Below are 24,099 nucleotides of genomic sequence, written 5' to 3' on the forward strand. Positions count from 1 at the left end.
CCTGGGTCAAGAAAGTGATTTTCAAAAGCAGCTGTAACAGCATCTATATCAAGATGCTGTAAATAGAACAACACACTTTTATTAAATTAAAATTAGGACACAGACCACAAAAGTATTTTCATGGTGCAGAAGAAAAGTGTGAAGACACATTACATCATGAAACAAAGCAGTTATTTATCTGAAGGAAGACAGCAAAGTGGAAATGAAATAACTTAGAAATGTGAGAGAAAGAAAGCAGAGATGAAACATGAGCTGGCAGAGCTCAGGAAAGAGAAAAATTAAGACCCCATAGAAATGAAGATAAAATTGAAAGGGCCATAAAGGTGAAGAGACTAAAAAAACATAATAACAGTCATATAGTATAGAAATGAGAAAAATGAGAGAAATAAATGATAAAGAAATAGAAGAAATGTTAACTGTATATGGTGGTCAAAGGAGATCACATATACACATAATTTAAGTACCTGAGAAAAAAACAATGTCATGGAATAAAATACTCAAAGATATAATTTAAGAAAATGTCCCAAAAATCTAAAAATATGTATGTAAATCCATATACTTCAATTTCCATAACTGGGTGCCAGAGAAACATGACATGAACAGTCATCACCAACACACAGCTTGGACTGGACTTTGAAGAGACACTGCAAATTGCACAGATGTATGGACTACTGAGAATATTCTTTCTAGAGAATACCAGCAGTCTACTGTGTATCAAGTGTCACAAACACTTCTAAATGACTTCAGAATACAGGTGGCCAGAGGCTACTGAGAACAATATAAGAATGGGTAAGAAATTTAAAAATGTCAGTGATCAAATTATGAATGTACAAATGAGAAACACTTTAGTTATGAATATGATAACTAACATATAGACCTTTCACTAAAATGAAATATATCCTAGGGGCACCTAGGTGGCTCAGTTGGTTAAGTCTTCAACTTTGGATTTTGGTTCAGATCATGATCTCACAGTTAACAGTTCATGAGATCTAGCCCCACGTCAGACTCCATACTGACAGCTCAGAGCCTGCTTGGGATTCTCTCTCTCCCTCTCTTTCTGCCCCTCCCCCACTTGTGCATGCATTCTCTCTCTCGAAATAAATAAACCTTTAAAAAATAAAATGAAATATATCCTAATTTGCTCAGATTATATTGCTCAAGAGGGAAAAAAAAACGAAATAAATAAATATACTTATGGTGCTTCTCAATACTCAAAGCTTTCACATACATTTCCTAACCTAACCTTTATAACTTTCTTTAATCATTTTATAAATGAGGAAACTGAAGCCCTAAGTCACATGCTATGCATAGTCAGGTTTTTCTAATATAACCAAGTACTCTGATTATAATCTTCTAATCCCCCGATGTATTCTCCGTGATCTCTAAATTACAATTTAATAAGCTGAACCATCACCTAGAGAATTATAAAGCAAGATTTCCCAAGTATATTTTATGGAACCCTAAGCTTCTGAGAATTTCCATGAACCAAAGGCTTCTATGGTCAAATCAGTGAAGGAAATATTCTATTATTACACCCTCCTCTTAGAGAGTACTAAGCATGCATTTATACATGATACGATAAAGTTTTTCACATGTCATATATTCAAGTTACTTTTTCTCCATTAATGTATAATATCTCACAGAATATGCTTAGAAAACACACTTTTGAAGAATGCTGGTTTCAAGTATCACAAAAGGGTCAAGTAAAACAAAAGAACCTTACGTAATTATTTTTTTTAATTTAACAATTGTATAGATAACTCACAGAGTTAGTTTTATCAGTGATCACTTAATGACTCCTGTTGCCAAAATTTAGGATTTTGCCTTTCACCTTCTTTCTTACTACCCCTCTCCTTTGAAATGAACATCCAGAGTCACAAATGTAGAAACTGAGAAGATGACTCCAAATCTCAATTTTAACCTTCCAGTATCTCTTATGCTCTAAAACTGTATTTCTAATGCCAGATTTCTACCTCATGTGCCGAAAACAAAATTCATCACCATTCTCAAAAAACCACATTCTCTGCCTGACTTTCCAAAAACTGTTTACAACATCTATTTTCTAGTCAAGTTTAAAACATAAAAATCATTCAACATCATATTCGTTGCCTAAAACGACCACACCATATGCTTTTCAGCCTGAAACTATACCCATTGTTCAAGTCCAGTTCAAATTCCACTTATTATTAAAAGTTTTCCCGAGTTGGCCAAAGGAAACTCTTTTTCTTCATTTACTATCTTTCTTCATTCAGTGACAATGAACCCTGAAGTTTTAAGTTGCACCAGGTTCTTGCTTATCATGCCTTACTTATATTTGATCTTTATTTATGTTAACAGCAATAACAGTTATATTTACTGAATGGTCATCTTATGCAAGATCCTTCCCTATCATGTATTATCTAATCCCCAGAAACATCATATGGAGGAAGTACCGTTACTTTCCACGTTTTACAGAAGAGAAAAATCAGGACTAGATTAACTACTTGCAAAATCTCTAAGACTTAAGAGCCTAACCTTTTAACAGATTCATCTCATGGTTAATAATGACATAAAGTACAATTAATTGGTTACATAAATAATTTGGGATATAAATTCAAAACATTTCTGTAAGGTTTCTATCAAAATAAAACAAAAGCAAAAACTTTTAATATAATTTCTTACAGTCAATCTACTTATCTTCTCTAAAATACAAACCCCTGAAAAATAGAATCCAACACACTATGAATCTAATAAGAATGACCACAAATGCATAAAACCTTCGTAAAACATTAGAAAATCCTATGTATAATCTTTACCAAGAAGTCTGAAATGTCTTAAAATAAATATATTGACTTTAAATTGTACAAAATTCTGGGGTGCCTGTGTGGCTCAGTCAGGTAAGCTTCCGACTTTGGCTCAGGTCATGATCTCATGGTTCATTGAGTTCGAGCCCACCTAGGGCTCTGGGCTGACAGTTCAGAGCCTGGAGCCTGCTTCGGATTCTGTCTTCCATGCTCTCTCTGCCCCTCCTCCACTCACACTCTGTCTCTCTCAAAATAAATACATATTTTAAAAATCTTTAAAAAATTATACAGAATTTGTATGGATCTATGATTCTGAATAAATTGAAATGGGAATCAAAAGTTTGCCTCTAAAATCAACCTATCTGAAAGGTTTTTTCTGGAGAATTTATGTCAAAACTCAATCAAAAACAATCAACACTTTCGTGTTGTTTCAACTATTCCAATATAGAGAAGAAAATATAAAACTTCCCAATTTGCTATAGAGTATTAGCACAACCTCATTTCAAACAACAGCCATTTGTAAGGAGGAACTTTAAATCAAAATATTTTTAAGAGACTAAAATTAGAAAATATGTATGGATATTTTTTATGTATCAGGTAACACTGCAGTAGAATACAGACAAAAGGAATAACTGAAGGAAATTTAACTTTTTTTTATAGATATGGATTATTTTATGGGGTTGATTCTTTACAAAGGAAGACTTAAGGGAACAAACAGGTATTAACACCACTAGGCAGTTACCAAAACACTGCAGAAAGTGCATCTTAGGTTAAGGCACATACCAACTTCTGCACCAGCTCTGGTGGGAAACACGCCAGGAAAATAAACACTACAATCTCTTTCTTTCCAATATGTAAACTCCCACTGGCTAAGCCCAACTAGAAGCCAGAGGGCAAAAGTGCTATAGTCCATGGGGCTTCTTCTCTTAAACAGAGTGATAAAATGAATGACAGATCTCAAAGGACAAAGGATATGCACCACTGTCCATTCTTTTTTGTTTCTTTTTTTTTTTTTTTTTGGTTTCTTAGTATCCATTTTTATCTTTGTCCAGATGAAAAACTGTAACACAAGAAATCCACAAAAACCTATCAGCAATACATCATCCTGGGGTAATACCAATCCAGTTATTCTCCCACCTCAAATCAACACTGAAACGTTGGTTATCACCAGTAGTCTTCACATAAGGTGTCAGAGAAAAACACGGGCAGTGGGATAATTAACAAGATCTATAGTACTTCGTTTTATAGCTGGTCAGAAAGCCTGAGATGACAAACATCCCTTCCTTTCCTGTCATCCAGGCTGTGTTCCCTTTATTTCCTTCCTGTACCTCAACAGGCCTGAGATATTACATAGCATCTACAAGTCTTCAGCTGTTTTATCTCTGTTTGCTTGCCATAGTTATCCTTTTAACAAATACTATTAGGTATGGGAGTGTTAAGAGTCACCCATCTGAATTCTCTCAGTCCGAAATACATTTTCTTGGACACTGTATAGAAACAACCCAATTTCCCTTCCCCTCAGTAACTAGAACCTATCATTTCTGCCAGTTCAGTGATCATTTTCTCTTCCTGTTGATTATTTAATATAAATAGATAAAAATATAATTAGGGTACATTCTCAGCTTTAACTTTAAAGAAATAATGACTGTGTTGTCTGATAGAAGCATGAATCCTTTGGGGACTAGGACTCCACGAGTCCAAGGCAGAAAGCAAAAATTGCATAAATGGATTTTTACAGAAGAGGCACTAATCCTTTGCCACTCCTTAGGTCTTTACCCTATGCATTCTGGCTATAAAGGATCCAGCAAAACAGAGTGGTTTCTGCCTTATTCAACACATACACCATGTTCACTAGGGTAGAAAATTTTATTCTGCAAATTATAACATAATAGACATCATTCCAGTAAATCGGTGATTTCTGGGTTTAGGGTACACAGGAAGACACACTGGTGAGTTTCATGAGCAGGAGTTTGCTACCATACTTCTTTTGTTGCAAATAAGTTTCTTTGTCAGAAATGATGTTGTGTAGAATATAATAATAATGAATAAGGCATTTCATAAGTCAAACAATGTTGAGTGTCGACAGAAGCACTGAAGGGCAGTGAAAAGAAGTTCATATATAGAATATATAGTTACATCAGGCAGATAATTTGCAACAAGGAGAGATATATTTTAACCACTTCTGGGTATACTGGTTGTTCTGGGGAATATTGGCATATCGGTAGCTCTCAGGACTGAGCCCCACGGTTGGTAAATCAAGCAATCCATATGCAGTGGGGGTAGATAGACCAGTCTTGATGAGGGAAAGGCATGTTTTTGAATCCATGCTTATACCATGATGGGCACTTTCTACATGGGAAAATTCCACAAGACACTGAGTGACATTCACTCTACAGACCATCTTTGTTCCTGATTGAAAACCTCTTCCACAAAGGATACCCTTAAGTGAGCATTAACAAGTAACAAAAATATCTTTACATTCACATACACAGTAATAAAAACAAGTAGCATACAAATTTGAGATGCCTACCTATATGGTTACTTATGCTTTCCAAACCTACTTGTATCTACCATTTCATTTAATAACAAATACTTCTTCACATGTCTAATTTTATGATTTGTTATAGTAGATAACACATACCTCATCATGGGGAGTTTAGGTCATAATCATGCTTATGTCTAACACGCCAGCATCTAGTAGCAACCCGAGTTTCTTTTTTTATTTTCAATGTTTATTTGAGAGAGAGAGAGCGTGCACACCCGTGGACATGTGTACCCCTCCCCCCCCCCACACACACACACATGTGCATTGGGGAGGGGCAAAGAGAGGGAGAGAGAGAAGCCCAAGCAGGCTCCAGGCTGTCAGTGCAGAGCCCGATGCAGAGCTCAGTTTCATGAACCATGAAATCATGACCTGTGCCGAAACCATCAACTGAGCCACTGCCCAGGCACCCCAAGAGTTGCTCTTCAAATGGAGAACACTGTAAGCAGACAAAAGTGTGGTCTTATGACAAAAACCTAGAGGCCTCACTCTGGAGGCCTGTCAGAGGCTCCCTACATCCTCCCTGTCTGCTAAAAACGATACCTATACGTGCTGCAGAACTTTACCTTGTTTAAGTTCCTTAGACAACCTTAGACATTACCTTAGACATTACCTAATAAATACATTACATTAATGTATACAAATGAGGTAGGTGAGGTCTCCTAAATCCCAAAAAGTATACCAAGGGCTATTCAAGTGCAGAATGTACAAGGTGCAAAGTGGATACCACAACATGGTCCAGGCCCTACTGTCATGGTAAGCTGCTGATGTCTTTGTGGCTTTTCTCTAGCATACATATACTTTATTAAGGCTTCTAAAATATTTCAACTAACCAAGTCCAATTAGCTTAATACCATCAGTGTGAAGTTCAGCATGACGTTCTATGGGATAGTATTATGATCACAGTACCTCCAGACCAGAGTTTCTCAACCTTGGCACTAGTGACATTTGGTGCTAGATAATTCCTTAATGAGGCAGGGGCTCTCCTCCAGGCTTTGTGGGATGTCTATCGGTGTCCCTGACCTCTACCCAGTGAGGCCAGTAGCACCCACCAATTCAGTCATAACAATCAAAAATGTTTCTAGAAATAGAAAATTGGCCTCAATTCACAACCACTGCTCCAGATCACATTATACCAAAGAGCAAGACAACATATGTAGTAATCATATAAGAAAGTGGTGGTGTATTCTTGTTCCTCCACAGAAAAGCAAGCTATCTTGATTATCTGTGCAGTTGAAAAGTGAAAGAAAATATTTGCCACATCAAGAAATACATATAAGATGTCAGGCTCTATGTTGATTTGCTCCAGAAAAGGTATCAAATCTGGAAACGTGGCTAGTAGTATTATGTTTACTTTATGATTTAAAGTAATAAAAAATAAAATCAAAATAAAGTTATAATTAGTATTATGTTTACAGTGATCTAAAGTCATTTTCCATGACTTTCCCCTACATTTACACCAAATTCATAAAAAAAGTGAGAATGTGGTAGGAATCACCACACCTACAACTTTCAGATCTTTGATGGTATCACTAAACTTCTTAATTCCCTTAAGGAATAGTATTACTTCTGGTTTACTATCTCATTTAGGGGCTTCTAATTATTTCTTCCTACCATAAGATCACTCAATCCACAGGTCAGATAATCAATGTGGGGATTCTACCAGTTAGTGTATCTATTACCTTTCTACATACTAAGACTAGAGACAATTACAGGATGAGGATCTCACTGTGAGAGCAGTTTTGGACCAAGTCTATCATTGGACCTCTATTAAGTCCCATTCTTAACAGTGGAGCATGGCACTATTCTAGAACTCCAGAGATCAGATCAGTTCAGAGCCATTACCTAATCACCTCCAGTGAGTATGAATACTTGCCGTTCCCCTTCAACACTGGATAAGAGGCTTTAGGATGGGTTTAGGGAAAGAGAAAGCATCATATACTTCTGGCTTTGTTGTAAAACTCTTCAAAGAGATCTAGCCTCCCTCTCAATAATGAACTCTGTGTCTGTAAACTAGATCAGGTCTGGGAATTGGTAAAAGGGTTGTGAAGCCCTACAGTATTGACTCAGATTGGGTTTCTTCCCATGAGACTTAGAATTTTCCCACTTATATATGTCAACTCAGTCTCTGAAACTTGTAACGGGGATTGGAGCCAACCTTGCCTCTGAAAGTCAGCATATCCCCTTAGCTTCTATCTCTCTAGGATCTGGATGGGCAAATGAAGAATATCCAGTACAACTTATAAACTACAGGTCTTTCTATATTTGTAAAAAGCAAGGGTTACAATAAGAATATAAGATTCAATTAAATTTCATGGCAAAAACCCTGGGTGTTAATTCAATTTATTAAACACTGACAGAGTAGGTAATATTTTAGCTACTGAAAAAGATGAATTATGATCCCTGCATTCTCCCCAGAATTCAGTCTAATGTAGTAACAGTGGTAATTAATACTATAAAAATTAAAGCCTGACAAATACAAAATTTATATGCTTGAAATATTATAGTAATAAAAATAGACAAAAGGAAATTAAGCATAAATGCCAAAAAATGAACAGGAAATATCAGAATTTAACAAATTAATATGAAGAATGGATAGAAATCATAGATTAAAGATAGCAATAAGTGAAATTTAAGTGAAAGTAAATAACATTAGGACTAGAGAATATACTTCAGTTTGAAGTAACCAGAATTCTGTCACAAAGATTGTATCCTGAAAAATGTCATATTTAGCAAAAACAAAAGACCAATATGTCCTCTTCTTAATACCACTGAGTCAATTTTAAAAATTCAGACAAAAGGTAAAATAGTTTTTATTATAGCCACTTATTAACTGCTTTTATAAAATTGAAATTGTAAACATGACCAGATTGATGAGAAAATGGAGATAATAGGAAATACAATCTCTGAAAAGAAAATGGCATGGCTATAGATAATTTTTCAATAAAGAAATGTTTTTCACATTATGCCCAAGGACCCCATGAACAATTTAGTTCTATTCAAGATCCTTAGAATTATTGCAAGAAAGAAATACAGTAAGTTTGTTTATTCATTAACTTTCTGAAACAGTTCCTTCCTCCCTTCTTCCCTTTCATGTGGCAGACTCTCTTGTGCATTATAGGATGTCCCTTTCCTTATTCAACAAATATCTGCTGTCTATCGTATGCCAAATGATATGCTGAACAATGGTGCGAGCTTGTGCTGAAACTCTTTTTAAGTAACATAATTTAATATCCTACAGAGCTTTACGGGACATTGCCTTTCTGCCTCTTCCAATAACCCACATAACTGACAGTAATGACATTGTGGGTGGCCAGTGGATATCTGCCAAGTATTTTGGATGGACTGAAAGGGAACAGTAAGATTAGAACTTTAGAGTTGGAAGAGACAACTGCTTCGCATTCAAATCATATAAAAGGTAAAATTCAGAAGGCCTTTGTGAGCAACAAAGATCAATTAAAACAGACTGTGACATGGATAAAAACAAGGCTCTGGCCCCATTGTTGATATCATTAAATGGATTAATGTGGCACAAGGAAATACTTTTAATTGGAAAATACAGCCTACATAAAAGTACCTAAGGGTATGACTCTCCCATTAGTCTGACAGGCTTACTTAAGTCCAGAGAGAGGCATGAGTTTAAGAAAGATACGCTCTATAACAAAACTAAAAATGTGGTTATTGGCACATATACCTGAATCAATTAGATAAGAAACTAGTTTGAAACCATTACGTCGTACCAAATGAACCACCAGCCCCTTCTCAGAGAGATTATGACTGAATGAGTATTAAAATGACCCTTAGTCCCAAATTTTATAGGTAAGAAACCGGATGACACAGATTCTAACCACCCAAGGAGTATATTCTCCATTTGCCACCTTCAAATATAGCCAAAGATGAGAAAAAGGACCAAGAGAGAACACTGAGCCCCTCCCAAGAAGCAGGTTTACTCAAGGAACAAACATAACATCTTCCCAATGGGATTTTAGGATTTCTCTGAACTAATGACATCTATGTATTTTCCCCTTTCCAACCAGTAATGATTACTGTGACAAATACATTTCTTACATGTTTGGGGTATTAAAGGGGGGGAAAAAACAGACACTGCTAATGCTAATGGGAATATAAAGAGTCAAAATTCAAAATGTGTCACAGACTTAAATGGAAAATGGAAAACTATAACACTTTTTGAAATAAAAAAACGTAGATAATCTTTAGGATCTAGGACTAGGCAAAGAATTCTTAAACTTGACAACAGAAACATAGAAAGAAAAACTGACAAACTAAACATCAAAATTAAAAACTTTTGTTCTTGTGAAGAACCCTGTTAAAAGTAGGAAAAGACAAACTATACATTGGATGAAAATATTTGCAAATCACCTATCTGACAAAGACCTACGACTTAGGATACATAAGTAACTTTTAAAATTTAACAGTAAAATATAAACAATCCAGTTAGAAAATAGGCAAAAACATAAACAGACATTACACTAAAGGTAAGTAAATGGCAAAGGAGCACAAGCAAAGATGCCCAATATCATTAGCCATTAGGAAAATGCAAGTTAAGGCCACAGTGAGATTTTATTGCAACCTATCAGAATGGCTAAAATAAAAAATAATACAGCACCAAATGATGGCAAGGATGAGATCACTCATACGTTGCTGATGGGCTATAAAATGGTACAGTCACTCTGGAAAACAGTTTAACAGTTCTCAAAAAAATAAATAAATAAATAAAATGACATAGAACTACCACATGACCCAACTGTTCCACTCCTGGGCATCCATCCCAGAGAAATGAGAACTATGTTCACACAAAAATACGTACAAATGTTCACAACTTTATTTGTCAGAGCCAAAAAACAGATGAACTCAGATGATCTTTAGTAGGTGAATGGTTAAACAAACCATGCATGGTACATTCATACCCCGAAATACTTAGTAATCAGCAATAAAAGGAATTAACAATTGACAAACATAACCCAGATGAGTTTTTAGATAATTATTCTGAGTGCAAAAAAGCTAATTCCAAAATGCTAAATTCTGTAAAATGATCAAACGGTAGTAAAATCTTTAAACAAAAATATGTAATCAGGGGGGCACATGGGTGGCTCAGTAGGTTAAGTGTCTGACTCTTAGTTTGGGCTCAGGTCATGATCTCATGGTTCATTAGATCAAGCTCCATGGCAGGGTCTGCAGTGCTGAGCCTGCTTAAGATTCTTACTCTCTCTGCCCCTCCCCTATTCATATATACACATGCACTCTCTTTCAAAATAAATAAACAAACAAAAAAAAACAACCATTAAAAAGACAGTTATCCATCATGATGTAGTTTATAATATGAAAAATTTTCAAATATAAATATTCAACTCTATGAGAATGGTTAAAATTTAAAATGGAATGTTACATAAGAATAAGAATGCTCAAAGGTTGCAAACTATACACAGTATTATATTAACTCTTCAAGAAATAGGCACACTAAAACATTAACTAACATAGTCCCAAAGTTGTTTCCCTTGAGAAAAAAAATAAATAAATAAAGAATTGGGTTTTTTTTCTCTATTTCTTAGTATTATCCAAATTATCTGCAGTGACCAATAGAACTTCTCCAACCAGAAAAATATGCTAATAAAAAAAAAGGACTGATTAATAAGTTATCTATGAAATGAATATAAAAAGATAAATACTCTGCAACTGTTTTTAATATATAACTAATATATATTCTTAAAGAAAAAGTAGATATCTATAAATTCAAAATGTTTCCTTAAAATGTACATTTGAGGGGCGCCTGGGTGGCGCAGTCGGTTAAGCGTCCGACTTCAGCCAGGTCACGATCTCGCGGTCCATGAGTTCGAGCCCCGCGTCAGGCTCTGGGCTGATGGCTCGGAGCCTGGAGCCTGTTTCCGATTCTGTGTCTCCCTCTCTCTCTGCCCCTCCCCCGTTCATGCTCTGTCTGTCTCTGTCCCAAAAATAAATAAAAACATTGAAAAAAAAATTTTTTTTAAAAAAATGTACATTTGAATGCATATGGGTAAATGTGATGTAAGATGTACGAATATTAAGTGTGTGGATGTGGTTTATGCATGTGTGTGTTAATGACAGTGTAATGTAAATGTGTGTATTATGTATGAATGTGAATACATGTATAAATGTATATATATTAAAAAGGCGAAACAATATTAACAGTGGGTAATCTAGGTTCTGGTATGAAAAATTTTTTATTTCCTTCCTTTTTTGTTCCATTTATTCCATTTTTTTTCCTTTTATTCCATTTCTTTTTGTTTTTGTTTTTGTTTTGATCTTCTGAATGGCTTGCCAAGGATGCATGATGTTTAAAATTAGATAAAAATTAAAGATATTTAAAAGGGGTATTTCGACTATTTAAAAGCTAATATTTTGGTATACTATTTTGAGTGAATCCAATTAAGATGAGCTACACCAAATAAATCTATTTTCTTATCTCCTAAGAATATAATCCTGGACACTTGTCTAATTAAAACCCTCTCTAATACATGATTTTGGAGGTATTAAGCCAGACTTTGGATATACATCAATATCAAGTGACACCAACAACAAAAAAAAAAATAGCTACCATATTGAAAGATTTTTACTTGTTCATAGGATTTTGTATCTACCATTGCCAATAACTAAACAAACCAAGATAGGTAGTTTTTTATATTAATATAGCTGTTACTTAGTTAAGATGAACATCATTATTATTCATTGCTACTAATTAACGAGCACTTACCATGCACCAGGCACTGCCTATCACTGTATGTTTATAGTCTCCTATGAGGTAGGGGTTACTGTCATCACCAGGATTTATAATAAAGCTTATAGTATAGGGCCACATAGTGTTCAAGGAAAAATTTAAACTCTGTTTTGTCTGACCCTAATATTCTTGCTGTACTGCATACTTTCACTCATGTGTTAATATTAAAATAAAAGGGAAAAGATACTTTAAAACACACATTGGCTAATTTGTTCATTTTTAATAACAGTGACTTAGAAAATAGAATTTCCTCATTTCTTTGTTGCCACAAACCACATTTTTACCAACCTGAGGAAGCTACAAAAAGCATTGCTTAACTTTTGCCTCCCATACATTATACTGGTTAGTTACAACTATGCCTATGGTCAACTTGAATACCTTATCAGAGCATTTCCTTTTATTTTATACATGAAAACAAATAAGGGTAATCACTACTAATAGTCTATCAAAAAGCAATCCCTACATTTTAGAATCACCTTGGAAGCATGGTAGCTACACAGGGGCATCAGCAGTTCAGCAACTAATTAAGGCAAAACCAAAAGTAGAATATCAAAGCATTTTGTTACTATTTCTGAATATGCTTCTCATTTTAGCTTCCTTTTTCACACTGCAAATTTTTCAGATCCCAAATCTTACCCATAAAGATCATCTATGCTTTGCTTCTGATAACACAATTCTTCCCATTTCAGTGGCCAAAGAAAGAGAAAATAACCCATTACTTTTAGGCCAAGTTTATGGCAAATGTGAGCAGAGAATCCCAAACTGCCTATCTGACATTATTCTTACTGCCTTCTGTGGAAGGGCATGTCATTAGATTCCTAATATGCCTCCATTGAAAGGATCGTTTATTCATTAACGCACGTGACAACTCAACAAACCCTTCTTGAACACCTACAATGTATATCACATGCTGTTCTAGTGCTGGCAATAATGAATTTTATAAATTCAACCATGGCTTTCAAAATGACTTAAGACAGCACAGAACAGATTTTCCTAAAGCCTGTTCACCAAAACACTTACCTGGAGGAGAAAACATAAAATGAACAGAAGCAGAGTAAACAGGGCAAACATAACAATGGTCAATAAGTTCAGAACTGCATATATCACGTGCCCTAACTAAAGATTCACAAAAAGCATTAACTCTTTAATGATGCAACAGAGATACTCCTTAAGTTTCATTTTCCCAACTCATTGAACCATGGAAAGTATTTTTAATATATTCTTAACATCTTCAGAAACTGCTCTGCAGATCATACTTTAGGAAATGCTGAGACATTATATTCTTTTGCTCAAAGGCATGGATTTTAAAATATCTATCTATCTACAAATTATAGCTGTGAGCAGGCAGAACTGAGTTTGTTGCTAACACCTCATTGACACACGCTTTCCTACTTAATTTTCTCTGTTGGTTTCCTCTATTTCAGAAACTTGGTCATTTGAATTTCAACCAAACTGGATACCTTAAAGGATCTAGTACTTCATGATGGATGTGAAACTTCTATTTCAAAGGAATTTATAAAGCAATAATACTGAAACGAAAAGAAACCTCTGTGCCCACACAGCTTTACAGAATAATTAAGCATCAAGATGGACATACGTTTCCCCAAATGGACTGATAAAATAACATGAGTAATTTTAAAATACATAAATTCCTGAGTCCTACCCAGACTTGCTAAATCAGGATCTTCAAGAGGCATTAAATAACAGTAGCAAGCATCCAAGGTAACTCATATAATCTAGGAAGTTTGGGGAAGCCCGAAGTGCCTTGTATGTGAAAAATTGTGGTGGTTTCATCTGGAGCACTGACTATCCTAAAAGTTAGTTCTAGCTCTTCTATTGTGTGTATTAAATTTTAAAATCTTTGAATCATCTGCTTTATTATATCATTACATTTTCTAAGATATCATCTTTCCTTTTTTAATTTCTGTTATAACAAAATTGAAATATAAGAAAAATAAAACTGATTTGTATAAGGAAGAAGGAATATCACAAAAGAAGAACACTCAGAGACCAAGCAAAATTAAAGCATACTGTATTAAATTTGTGATGGTAAAACCATAAGATTCTTGGCCCTATGTCTTCTCCAATCTCGTCAAGTATTTCATGTTTAAAACAAATCCTTATGAACACAAGATAAGACAAACAGTAACTAAAATTAAATCACACTGAGTCCCACGCTAGTCATTTTCCTAGTTCAACATTTTAAAGTCACCTTGCATAACTAACGTTCTTTTGTACAGAATTCTTCCTAAAATACCAATCTGAAACATTAGAAATTTAATGCTATAATAAATGGAAAGTGTTGAGAGCTACCTTTTTCTGAGAGAAAGGAATGGAAAAGAGAAACATGAAAATAATATAACTTAGGAAAAATTATCCAACTATGGGTCAGTAAAGAAAAGCTTTGCTGGATTTAGTAATTACTTCTCTACAGTTTCTAAGCATTTACTAATGACTCCTTCCCAAAGGCTCAAAGAGACAAAGAGATTATTTTGCTTAACACCACTGAATTAACACTCATCAGTAAGGAATTAAAAAATGCCTGGATGAAAACAAAATGTTATGTTTATTTATTACATTTTTAAATATTTGAAAGTTATATTGAAATACGTCATAACAAGTTAAAATATATAAAAAGTGAGTGTCAAATATTATGTACTTAAGAATATTTTATGACACTATTCTATTTTCAGGTTAACATATAAAAATTAGGCCCGAGAAGCATTTCTCTTAATTTTAATTCTTCCCTTTTTTTGTATCCAATAACAACCAAAACTTCCCTTTCATAAATGTTATTATCTCTGAAGTCAGATAATTGCTTAGGTTTTCATAAAAGCTTCCCTTAAAACAATACTTTCCCAAACCTACTTAAATTTATTTTTTACAAGCTGTTTTCAAACACACTATTCTACCGTTTGCTAACCCTCACCTTCTTTTGTGTTTTCCTCACACCTGTGGAAATTGTAGATGTTTATCATATTTCTCACATTTTGTCTTCTTCTACTTACAAACTATATTATGTTACTTTAATCTCCTCTTACAGGGATGATCTCATTCAAAGGGAGCCCCGACTTGCTCTCAAGTTCAAAAAACAGCAACAACAAAAAAGCACACAAAGGAATATGCTAATTCTCTCAATGTTATATTACCTAAGAAAATTGTACATTCCTTGGTTTCTAATTTATTTACAGAAAGTTTTCAACTCTTTTGTATCTTTTTCCCACTTAAATCTCCTTTTCTTCTACACTCTCCTTAGACTTGGACAAATAATTCCGATTTTTGGTTATGGAATCCAAAATTTGCAAAACTGGTATAATTCACTTGAACAGACAAATTGTTGTGTTTTTAAGAAAGTAAAGATCATTATAACGGACTATTTGAAACTGGGGAAGAAATGGTTTAAATTCATAAAGATAATTCTGTAATATGTAAACACTTAAAAAATAAACTCAACAAAATATTTAAATTATCCAATATAGTTAATAAACCCACTATGAGAAATAAAAAATTGAAAAACATTAAACAACGCATGAAAAATATTAGTTTTAGTTATTATTGATCTACCTACGAAATCACTATGAAGTCATTTCACCTCATGTCCTAAGGTTCTACACTGTGAAAGAAGGAATTTATGATTTCTAACATTCCTTTTGTTTCTAAATGCCTGGGTTCCTTTAGATATGTCATGCGATTTCAGTCCTGAGTTTTGTATCTGTTTTATTGCAAACACCTACACATACACACAAATATACCACAAAGAAATCCCTATTAAAGAAAACCTTCAAGGGAAAAACAATGCAAAAATTCACTAGGCATTTTTGTATACTGATTGTGGGGGAGTAACTGACTTCCTAAAAGTCAATGTGGCATTATCTATCAGAAATTAGAATAAGGAAGCCCTTTAAACTCAATATTTATACTTCTAAGAATGGAGACTAAGGAGTAACTCACACACTTATATACCCATGTATGCTCAAACATATATACGGCAACACTGGATATATAATATGCAGTAAACACTTAAGACTAAACCTGATTTCTTGATTTCCACGCCTAATTCTGTTCTTCTACATTCTAGTCAATAGCCCCAGTTGTTCAAGCCTAATATTATGAGTCATTATTCATTCCTCTTTCATAATTAATCTACCCAAAAAATCTCTTTTTCCTTGAAAATCTATGGAAAACCAGTCACTTCTCTAGATCTCTACTGCTACCAACCCAGTCCAACCACCTTTCTCTCTCACCTGGACTAGTTGGTAAAAAAAAAAAAAAACTAACTCTTGGGTGATTTTCTACCATTTACTCCCCATCCTTCAGAACAAGAGAAGCCAAAATTATCATTTCAAAATGTAAGATGATGCACATCCCTACGAAAAACTTTCTCATGACTACCCACTGCACTTAAAGGAAAATTGAAATGCTTCATGTTGGTGTCTAACTGCCTCTCCAAGTTCATCACATGCGACATTTTCCATTGCTTTGATCACGCTGGCCAAAGTGATATTTCCTAAAACCTACCAAGCTCTTTCCTGCTCCAAGACCCTTAACCATGTTCTTCTCCAGTCTGGAAAGCATCTTTCAAGGCCGGTTCCTTGTTATCCAGCTATTATTGTAACAGCTTTCCTTTGCCCTTTTATACACTATTACTTCATATTATTTGTTCCTTCATACACTCACCTTAATCTTCAATTATCTTGTTTATTTATCAGCTTTGTATTTCTTCCCACTACTACATAAAACCCTGATGGCATGAAACTGTTTCAATGCTATTATCTCAGCACTAGGTACAGTCCATATCAATAAATATTTATTGAATGAATGACAGAAGATAAGAGCAGCCTGAGTTTTTGTTTTCATTTGCCAATGATAAGCTATTATTTAAATTATGAATCTTAGTTTACACTAAAAACTTCACACAACAGCCAATTCCTCTATCTAATCTACTTCAATTAAAAGAATAAAAAACATCAATAAGACATATCAGAAATAACTTGGTGAAAATTTGCATAGTACACTATAACAAACTAAGTTTGTGATCTGGCAATAGCAATCTTCTTGGCTTCATCTCTGCTGCCCACCCACACACACACCTTAACTTGTGGCCGTTTCCCATTGAGAAATATAACTTGGTCAGATTAACTGCAATTCAAAGTGTGTATGGCAAGGGATGAAGCTAAGAAGACTGCTGAGGACAGATCAGGCTTCTGTACTGGAACAGGTGTTATGTTTTAGTTTAGAGAGTCAGATATTTTATCAAAGTTCACATAGTTTAAGAACAAGTAGGGCATCTGATCAACTGAAAGAATGAGGGATTTGATTCAGTACAAAGTTTGGCAAGTAAATTCTATACACACAATAATATTTTTACTATCATAAAGTCAGTACCATGTTTGTGACTACAATTAAGATTTTACCTTACTGTTAAGATTTCAATTATTTTTATTAAAGCCTAGTGTATACATTGTTCCTAAAACTACCCCCAGTGAAATTATGTGAAATTGGCCTTACACAATCTTTTCCACTCTTAGATAATGTACTAGAATCTATATAAGTGATCTTTCCACTGATAACATGTTCTCCTTATCTCATTTATTCCAAACTCTACCATGCTTTAAAAACATGGTCTTTGGTCCTATATGCTTGCATATTCTATTTTTATTTCCAAATGAAGTCTGCTAACCTAATTAGTACACTCCTAAAACCATGCTATATAATATGTACTTAATTGTTAAAAATATTTTCCTATTTGTTATCATTCTATAATTAGGAATTTGGTCTTAGGAAATGTCAACACTTTAATATTAATTTTCAATATTAACATTTCACAAATGTAACAACTTTAACTTTTTAAAAATAATGCCTGTATCGCAACAGTCCCCAATTCTCCTTTCTTCTTACTCTAAGGCTTTTCTTCACTTACTAACTCCTGAAAGCTAATTTTAGAGCCCTCTTCTTCTCAATACTTACTATTAAAAGTCCCTGGAAGGACAAAAAAATGTTAAGGTCTTCATCAGCACATCCCTCTGGCTCTATCATAATTGTTTTTCCACTAAAACTAAATCTTTGGGGAGCACCTAGGTGGCTCAGTCAGTTAACCAGCCAACTTCAACTCAGGTCATGATCTCATGGTTAAGTTTAAGTGCCTTGTCAGGCTCTGGACTGACAGCTTGGAGCCTGCTTTGGATTCTCTGTCTCCCTCTCTCTCTACCCCTCCCACACATGTGCTCTTTCTCTCTCAAAAATAAATATAAATAAACATTTAAAAGAAAACTGATTCTTTGGAGGAAAAAAGAGGTAGAAATACAATAATATTTCCTTTTGAGCCTTTCAATAATGTACTCTTTCATCTAACTGGAGCAACACATTAGATAAGTCATGAAGTTCTGTGTCTCTAAACTACAGTCATAGACATACAGCTAGCTTCAGTTCTTAGGAAAAGCTTCAGTTCTCCTATAAATTTCACCTCTCTTTACCTCAAGAATCAGGAATCAACATGTCCAGGGTGCAGAGCTATAAGCACAGAAATGAAACCAAAAACGGGAAAACTATAGATCTTAGAACCCCAATGAGATTACAAGTGCACAGGAAAATTGATCACTGCTTTTTGAGTAGGACTGTGTGTAATATGGGGAATGCATATCAGATGATTAACAACTTTAATAACTACTGAAGGGACGAATGATGCAATCTATTTCTGCAATCTCATACTTCACACAATTCACATCAAAACAAAGCAGTAAGCAGTAGAGGAGACTAATCCTTTATCATATTTACCTGTACAAGTAAGTTGCAAGATAGAAGTAAAGGCCTTGTTTTATAGTACTTAAGTTAAAACATAAATAAATAAACAAACAAACAAACAAATAAATAAATAACACAACAGAAACTTACCTTCAAATAGGGACCCCAATTGGTATTTTCCACTAAAAAATTTTGGCAGTGAAAACACAAGTGCTCCCAGTCCTATCATAAAGGATGCAAATGCAAGCCACCTTGGTTTGTGTCCTCTTTCACCAAAGAATGACACAAATAAAGACAACACACAGAATGAGATATCATAGCTTGATGATATCAGGCCCGTCAGGGAACTCTTCATTTCATAGCGCTTCTCAATAGTGGAAATGCTAATATTTACGAGGCCATTTACTACAATACCTAAAAGAAAGAAAAGAAGATTTATGTGCATGATTTGTATTAACTTTACCACACAGATTATGATTTTCAACAAAATGTACTAAAGTTTGATTGTGACTAAAGTGTTGCTGTTCATTTATTTTGATTTTTTTTTTAATGTACCAATTTCAAAAGTCTCAAAGTTAGCAACTCAAACGTACTTCCTTACAAATGAGTTTGCTTTTAAATAGTATACTCTTGAATTTTCAGGTGTTAAATAAAATTGATGCTTACCACAATACAAAATGTAGCTGACTTCATTTTTCTTTATATGACAAATAAAAAGTCAGACTGGTAAATTCTCATGAAGCCAGTTTGCTACAGAGATTCCAAGAGTACCATACTCTCACGGACTTCATTCAGGAAAGTATAAAAAAATTACAGGCGACTCCAGAGGTCATTAAAGTAACGCTCAATTGCTTCCAAGGTCGTTCAATTATTAGACATATTTATATATAACTAGAGTTCCTTGCCTTAGTCTTAAGAAAGGTGAAATTGAGCTCTCAAACCTCCTTTCTTCTAACACTTTTATAGACCTTAACGTTACCATTTAAAAGGTCCTAGAGCAAAACTAAACACACAGCAAGAGTGTTTTCAACAATGGCATTCTAAGTCATATGCAAAGTAAGCAAACAAAAAAAGCACACTCACTCTGCTTATTACAAGTCTGATGGAAAAATATAAGGTAAACAAGGAAAACCGGAAATCCAATTTTGACTGACTTAACAAAAAAGTCTTGTCCAGATACAGATTAAATTTACAGTTTAAACATTAATATAAATTGAAAATAAAAAACATCTGATCAAATTACAAAGTTTGAAACTAGATAACCCCTTTTACTTAAGAGGATACCATGAACTGTTTTCATTTGTTAATTAACAGAGTATACACAAGCCATGATTTCTACAGTTTCTTTAAATTTTGCTTAAGACTGTAACTGGAAATGTGTTGCAATACAGTTGATATAACAAGCTTTAAAAGTCCTACCATTAAACTCATTTTACTTTTATGCCAGCTTAGTAAGTCAAAAACCAATTTACAATTCTTAAAATTTCAAGGTAAAGTGGACATGCTTATAAGGAATCTGAGAATATGAAAATTTCCCTAACCAAAAATCAACTCCTCCCCAACACCCCCACCCCTTCCAAAAAAATCAACTTCCCAGCACACTTACCATACTGATTAAAAGTCACTCATTAAAACTCATTGCCTTTATGGTAAAACTTCTCTGAAAAAGTACATTTGTAAACTCTTGTAGAGGCATAGCACTTTAAGCCTATTAATCCCACTCTGAATTCTATGCTACACAAGTTCTAAGAACACTGCTTTAAAAAAAGAAATTCCCAGAAATATTGCATACTGTATCTCTCTATTGTATATACATGAAGATAGGAAGCACATTAGGTGATTAAGTGCTATGAGAAGTCCTGTTTATGATTGAGAAATTCTGGGTTAAGTCAACTAACCTGACAAGTTTGGACTTTTATGGTTTTGGGGTTTTTTTCCCAAGCACTTCTTAATATACCATGTAAACGGTCCTCCCAAGGATCATGTCTGAGAAACATGGTAATAACTCAAACTCAATGGCAATAATTCAAATTTAAACTGAAAAAAGAATTTATTGGATCACCTTCATCTAGGATTATGCTTCTTAAATTGGGGACCTCTGGGTAGATGTAGCTCTAAGCCAAAACTGACACATTTTTCTAACAGTGCCAATAATATCTGATAATGATTTTAAACAATATTTTATAATAGATGTATGTATTCTGGAATAAATGATGTATTCTGGAATATAGAAATTTCAGCCTATGTTTTAAGATAAAGCAAGAAATTTTACTTGTGTCCAACTTCTTTGAACTTTGCATTCCTTTGGCACTGAAGTGCGTCAACAGAGATTTTGGGCAACTAAGATCAAGACACTGAGAGAAGGTGAACTAATGAGAAAAGCAGAAACCAAAATAACTTTTTAGCGCAAAACAACCTTTGACAGAAGAGCTGCAGTTGACTTGCAATCAAGGTATACTCACTTAACACCTAACATGTGCAAAGCAAGGGGCAAGGAGCTCCTTTCAGACAGGGGAGTGGGAACAAGAATAGGAAGATTATATTTAGATTTACTCTTCGGTTAATCTTAAAAAAAAGAGCAATTTCCAACCCCCCCCCCCAAAAAAAAAAAATTTCTTGGAAGGCATTTCTTCCAATCACCCTTGGAGGGCCTCTTCACAAATACTGTGAAACTAGGACTCAGGTGACCCAAATATACCTACATACAGTACCACCAAATTCTAACTAGCCTTCAGCATTTCCTTCCTCTACCTTAAGGCCCACCTCTCTTCAACGTGTGGGTCACATTGGCGTAACTTCCCGTTTCTTACACCCCCGTGCCCCCCGCATTCCATGTTGCGGCTGCTTTTACCTTCTGCAATCGTTCTTTCCTGGGAGCCATTCTTCCTCTACTCTCCCACTCACTCCTCCAAACCAGGCTTGCCCTGCAAACTCCTAAGGGTATAAACCTGGACTTTATCAGGTAACTCCCAAGAGAAACTGAAAGAGATCCTTAAACAAAACAGATACTGCACAACTCTTTTATTTCGAAAGCCTCGCCCTTCAACACCGCCTCGAGCGTGTGCTAGCATTCACCTGTGCCTACCTACGGCTCAAACTCAATATCCTCAACAAAACATGAATGCTGCTGTCTAACCTATTCAAGCAAGCTTCTCCTTTGAGAACTACCCTAGCCTCATCTAAAAGTTAATCCTTCCCTTGCAGAAACAATGTAAAACAAAACAAAGCAAAACAAAACAAAAACCTCCTTTTAACGAGGGCTTTAGGAAAATAGATGCTTTTGTGGGATAGAATGGATTCCCCGAAGGGCAAACCGTTCCCAAAGGTTCCAGTCATTTCCACCCTCCCTAAACGAATCGAATGGACTCAACTGAGGTTAAACACGAAAGATAAAGAGCCCTTAGGGCAGTTTCAAAAGTTGCTACAAAGGAAAAGCTAAAATGCGGAGGCCCGGCCCTGCTGACGCCTGTGGGACGCTTCAGGACCCCGGGCCGGGGCAGGCACTGCGCGTCGACTAAGCGGAGCGCGCGCGCCTGCCCGGTCCCTCCGCGCCCCGCGCGGGGCCAATGCCCTCTCCAGCCGGCGCTGGACTTTACCTTGCGTGAGGGCCAAGAGGCAATAGAAAAGCAGAAAGCCCTGGGGTGTGTTGCAGGGCTGGAGGCACTGAGGTTGCAAGTTCCCACACCCGCAGGGTCCCTCCTCAAACTCGGGCGGCGACTCTGGCCTGGACAGCTCTTGGGAAGCAGAGGGAGCCGCTGAAGGCTGGGGTGCCTCCGGTGACGTCTGGGGCTCCGGGGGCTCCTGTGGCTTCGAATTCGGTCCCTGGGATTTGATGGCCAAGTCAGAGACTTCGACGTGAGAGGGCGATGCAAACAAACGGTGCGGGGTGTCCGGGCTGGAGGCGACGAAAGCCGGGTTCTCGATGCCTTTGCTGCCCTTCATGGTCAGGATGGGTTCTCCCAACTCCAGCGCGTCGGAGCGGCACAAAAACCCGGTTCCCCTTTGGAACCTCCCCTGCGCAGGTGGCAGCGCCCCCGTGCGGAAGACTTCCCGCCTCCGTGCAGGAGCTCTCTCGGCGCTGCCGCCGCGCCGCCGCCGCCGCCGGGACCTACCTCCAGGAGCTCGCAGTCGCCTAGAGCAAAGGGCGCGGGCGCCTGGCGGGCAGCTGTGTGATTCGCACCAGGCCGCGCCTCACCTGTTGCAGCCCGGGCCAACCGGAATGCGAGGCGTGTGCGTGCGGCCAGGACGCCGCCAGGTGACCCGGCGAGGCCCTTCAGCCGGCCTGGCTGCTTCCTAGAGCCCGGGGACAGGGAACTAACCAGAGCTTGTGAGAGTCTGGTGGCCGTAAAGCTCCCCCTGGGTGCTGACAGGAAAGCTGTAAACAGTTGCGTCAGGAGATCGTTCCAGAAAATATCCTGCATCTTATTTCCTTTACTAGGTTCGACTTCCAAGAATCAAGCAGCCATAAGTACAAGATTTTGGATTTTGAGCATCTTGGTGACACTTTTACCTCTCATCTGCCCTAGAAACAGAAATCCCCACCAGCCACCTCCCCATTAAGACCTGACCGCCATAAACGTCACAACATAACCACCTTTTTGGTTTGACTTCCCCCAAACTGAAGATAACAGAAATTAGGAAACTTTATTTTTTTTTTAATTTTTTTTCAACGTTTATTTATTTTTGGGACAGAGAGAGACAGAGCATGAACAGGGGAGGGGCAGAGAGAGAGGGAGACACAGAATCGGAAACAGGCTCCAGGCTCTGAGCCATCAGCCCAGAGCCTGACGCGGGGCTCGAACTCACGGACCACGAGATCGTGACCTGGCTGAAGTGGGACGCTTAACCGACTGCGCCACCCAGGCGCCCCATGGAAACTTTAAAAGCCTATATATGATATTCTTTCTGCTGTATATTTCATATCTAAAATCAACAATTATGATATTCATGTAATAATTTCTACCTGGGGAATAAATTAAAAACACACACACTTTGAAAAATCGAACACCATTATGCAATAGTAGTTAAAGTTCATTCTTGTATTTATTCATCAAGAAACGATGGTAAGGGAAGGTCTCAGTGAATTTGAGCAAAGACCTGAAGAAGATAAGGGAGGGAGTCCCTTATGTTGGTAGAATTGAGTGGCTGGGGTGAGTGACATGGTTGAAGAACAGTAGGAGTTGGGGGCAGGTAAAGGGGTGCAGATGAGGTGGGGGAGAAGTGAATGGGGCCAAATTTGGAGGCCATTATAAGGACTTTGG

General features: G+C 36.3%; 1 protein-coding gene across 3 annotated transcripts in view; it reads right to left on the bottom strand.

The window, feature by feature from the left end:
- SLCO4C1 (solute carrier organic anion transporter family member 4C1) overlaps window positions 1–22,918 on the bottom strand; it is a 76,267-nt gene extending 53,349 nt beyond the window's left edge. The window contains exons 1-2 of one of the 3 annotated variants that reach the window (XM_011284799.4): window positions 22,435–22,918; window positions 18,989–19,252 (exon numbers count right to left, since the gene is read on the bottom strand). In XM_011284799.4, the coding sequence (XP_011283101.3) occupies window positions 18,989–19,252; window positions 22,435–22,780 (610 nt within the window). In that variant the 5' untranslated portion in view covers window positions 22,781–22,918. Of the gene's footprint in view, window positions 1–18,988; window positions 19,253–19,504; window positions 20,021–21,689; window positions 22,192–22,434 lie in introns of those variants that run through there. The other 2 variants (XM_019837491.3, XM_019837484.3) reach the window with 2 other exon arrangements.
- Window positions 22,919–24,099: the final 1,181 nt, after the last annotated feature.

Source organism: Felis catus, chromosome A1, assembly GCF_018350175.1.
Source record: "Felis catus isolate Fca126 chromosome A1, F.catus_Fca126_mat1.0, whole genome shotgun sequence".
Lineage (NCBI taxonomy): Eukaryota > Metazoa > Chordata > Mammalia > Carnivora > Felidae > Felis > Felis catus.